The 3,959-nt window shown below is 42.5% G+C and overlaps 1 protein-coding gene across 4 annotated transcripts in view; it reads left to right on the forward strand.

Annotated features, from left to right (window-relative positions):
• Window positions 1–1,076, forward strand: part of PATL2 (PAT1 homolog 2) — a 741,315-nt gene extending 740,239 nt beyond the window's left edge. For 3 of the 4 annotated variants that reach the window (XM_042475638.1, XM_042475639.1, XM_042475640.1), the window contains exon 19: window positions 728–1,076. In XM_042475638.1, coding sequence (XP_042331572.1) covers window positions 728–788 — 61 coding nt within the window. In that variant the 3' untranslated portion in view covers window positions 789–1,076. Of the gene's footprint in view, window positions 1–695 lie in introns of all 4 variants that reach the window. The other variant, XM_042475641.1, reaches the window with a different exon arrangement.
• The last annotated feature ends 2,883 nt before the right edge of the window (window positions 1,077–3,959 follow it).

Here is a 3,959-nt window from a genome sequence, read left to right on the forward strand (position 1 = left end):
AAATTGTTTTCTAGCCCAATTTACAGATGCCACAAATCAAACCTGGGAACTCTTAACATTCGAGGCACATGTTCTTTCAATTGAGCTTACTGTGTCTTGCTGTTCCTTGCTTCTGGTGTAACCATTTAATCCTGGTAGCTGTAACACTTTGAAGGCCTTTAGGCTGAAACAGCACTGTTTACACTCTGAAATAGTGATAGTTGTCACAGGAAATCTCATCTACATTTTGGTTTGTGTAGGCTTTGATACTCAATTGAAGAGGAACTTTGATTGCTAAATAATGGCCATCTCAACAGGAAAAATGCTAATCTGGCAAGTAGCCTTGTTCAAACCTGGCAGGGGAAAAATGTTTAGAGAACTCTCACTCAAGAGCTTTCTATTTAGGGATCTTGCATGTGTTCTATACATGCACAGTCCCTTACAAAACATACTTCTACTGTAAGCTGCCTTGCAAATAGAAAATAGAAGCGTGAGAAACGCAGAATGATCAGCATAATGTGAACTATTTACTAAGCAAGAATAATTGCAAAAGAGCTGCTTCCCAGACTAGAGTATCCAAACTTGGTAAAATTCTTGGATAATGATTCACTGAGATCGCTGATGAATTGCTACTATAGGACAGCTTGGCCTCTGTAGGATGGTCAATTATGTGAACTTGCTTTCTTTACATTCCTGATTTTCCTTTTATTTTGCAGGTGATCTATTCTGTTTTCATTAATTACCACAGTGCTTGGGACATGCTCCATGTCTGCCGTGTGAACTTGTGGAAGTGGTGTCCGTCTTCATGATGAGAGCTGAATACAGCTAGACTACAGTGACTATTTCAAAATCGGAAGCTTAATTTAACTATACAACTTCTGTTCCTTTTTTGGTTTTGTTTGGAGTATCTGGATTTTTAAGTACTCTGTGCCAATTTGTAGATATCTAATTCTGGCACTGAAGCCCATACCACACAAACTTACTCAGCCTGAATGAGTTGGACATAGGCTGGTCTTGTACAGTAAACATTAGACATGTCTGATATGAGGGGAACTTTTTTTTATAGGGTCTTCTGTACAGCACTTAACTACAATAAAAGCAACTAAAACAAATCTGAACTCTTGGTGTGAGAGGAAAGTCATAGATGGGTACATAATGAAAGGCATGATGCACTGTCTTGAGCAACACTTTATCTTGAGTAATAGCTGTTGGTAGCTATGGCCCTTGTAGAAAACAACAACTGCTAACCACTGACTTGGTGCAAGCATAAGTACAATACTAAATATAGCACCTGCAGTTATTTTGTGTTTCTAATTTCCTATTGTTCAAAAAGTATGCCATTTGGGAGGTATAACTTTTTCAAACCACAGGAGGAGTGTAATGGCCATGCTGTCAAAGAGATTTGGGAACAAGTAGGCTAAAAATAACTTTTCTAAATATGCTGGTTTTTTATTCTATTAGGGACCTCATTTCTTTTAAAAAGGGGTCCCACATGGCTGCTATTGTTCCCAATGTGGGGAAATTTGCTATTGATAACAATAGGACGTTTTGTTCCCCACCTCCGAGGGAAAATAGTCGTGAACGGATGGTCAATGGGGCCTGAAAAATGTTAACCCATTTCTTTTAGTTAAATAAAATTGTATACACTTATAGTAACACAATGGCTACTAACAGCAAGAAAAGGAGTAGAAATGGGATAGTAAGTTAATAATACTCGAAGTTTATATGAACAGGTTATATTCTGTAGCTGGAACCTATAACTTATTTACTTACTTTTGAGTTGAAGGGGGCTTGTAAGAGGAGTGGTTGCTACAGAGGGACTAACCCCATTTTTTACTTGGGTGAAAAGATACTTAATACAAACATGTGTGTTGTGTCTTATTGCTTTTGGCCAATACAGAGATGCTAGGCCAGTGATTCCCAAAGTGGGTGGTACGCTCCTCTGGGGGGCAATGAAAAGATCCAGGGGGGTGGTGAGAGAAAAAGGCAATAGGGAGGCAGTGAGGAAAAAGGGGCAGCAGTGGGGCCTTCAGTCAAAAGTATTGGTATGCAAGAAAGACAAAGGGAACCAGTGGCCTTTAGGACCATGGTGGGGATGAGGAGTTACAGCACATGGCAGTGGGGTAAGGGCAGCGGCAAAAGGAGCTTTTACATTTGGGGCCCTGTTTAAGCTTTGTGAGCTTTGCCAGGACTTGGGTGGCAGGTTGGAATAATAATAATAATTATTATTATTATTTTATTTATTTATTTATGTATACGCTGGCTCTCCAATGAGATCAAGGTGGCTGCTGCTCCTGCCGTCTTTCTTCGGACAGGCTGAGACAGGGGTAGGCAACCTGTGGCCCGTGGGCCGGATGCGGCCCGGCGAGGCCTTGGGACCGGCCCCAGCCCGGTCCTGCCGCCGATTGCCGCCGGGGCCTTTGGCGTCTCACACGAGGGGCATGGTGGGGCAATTGTCTATAGAAGCCTCAGAAACATGCATTTATCTTAACATTTTTTAAAATACTGTAACAGCAATTTTTTTCGCGTGTCCTCCATTTTTAATTTAAAAAGTGCCCTCCATTTGAAAAATTTGTCCTACATTTGTCCTGGTTTATTTATTTATTTAATTTTTTAAAAATTATTTATTTATTTTTTGGCTTCGGCCCCCTAGTTGTCTAAGGGACAGCAACCCGGCCCCCGGCTCAAAAGGGTTGCCTACCCCTGGGCTGAGAGATGAGATAGCAAAAGAAACAATGGAGTTTATCACATGGGGAAAACTGGAAGTTTAAAAGGGTCAGAACCCGCAATTATCCAACGTAATAGAAACAGTTGCGCAAATGGTTTTCACATGGATGTTGCATGCAAACGGCTTAGAATACAACAAGAAAGTGATACGAACCATGAAATAATCATTTTTGGGAAAATATTGGAAGTCCATTTCTATTTCATTCACTTTTTTTGCGCAATTGCTGTAGTGTGAAAGCTACTTGCGGTTTATTCATGGGATTCTCCCTATTTTTGTGTTTGTTGCCAGATTTCCCATGGTTCTTTGGGGTGAGTTCACTTCCAGTGCTGTGGAATAAGTAAAATAATGTCTGAGTCCTGGTCTCTAGGAGCCTTCATCTTCCCTTGCCTCCTTCAGTCTCTTCTGCTTGCAAGGTTTTTAAAGCAGAGCAGAAGGGCAGGGCCGGTGGATGATGGGTGCTGCTCTCTAGGAGCCTTCAGCCTCTGGAGACCAGGGTTCAGTTCCCACCTTGGCCATGATGGAAACCCACTGGGTAACCTTGGGCAAGTCACACTCTGTAGAAATAATCCAGTTAGACACCAGTTGAACTACCATGGCTTAATGCTATGGAATCCTGGGAAGTGTAATTTATTGTGGCACCAGAGCTCTCTCTGACAGAGAAGGCTGGATATCTCACAGCTACAGTTCCTAGAATTCCAGGTCATTGAGCCTAGGCAGTTATAATGGTGTCAAGGTGGATTATTTCTACAGTGTGGACAGCCTTTCTCTCAGGGGAAGGCAATGAACAAATCTTAATTGGACATTTCCCTGCCTTCAGGCTTACAGTGTAAAAATTAAAAAGGGACAAACATCAAATAGATTGAGGGGGGGACTATACAGTAGAGCTATCAACACTTATCTAAGACACAGAGCTCTAACCCTCTCTGCCTCTGAGAGAAATTTAGCCACAGGGTCATAGAGATCCCAAAACTCTGAGCCCACAGGTATTTTGGACTTCATCTCCCAGAAGCCCTGACTGTTGTTTAAACTGGCTGAGGCTTCTGGGAGTTGAAGTCCTTTAACAAAAAAGTTCAACGGCTCCAAGCCCCTCAGTGTTGCTTAGCAACGAATGGGACCTGAGGCAGAGGATGCCCAGAAGCCCCGCCCACTGGAGCGTTATGCCCGCCTCCTCCCATCGCTGATTGGGTGTTCACTTGTCTGTCACACACTTCCCCCCTCAGAGTGCTTCTACTGTATCTTTCTTTTCTCCTCA

This window comes from Sceloporus undulatus, chromosome 6, assembly GCF_019175285.1.
Source record: "Sceloporus undulatus isolate JIND9_A2432 ecotype Alabama chromosome 6, SceUnd_v1.1, whole genome shotgun sequence".
In the NCBI taxonomy this organism is placed as follows: Eukaryota; Metazoa; Chordata; class Lepidosauria; order Squamata; family Phrynosomatidae; genus Sceloporus; species Sceloporus undulatus.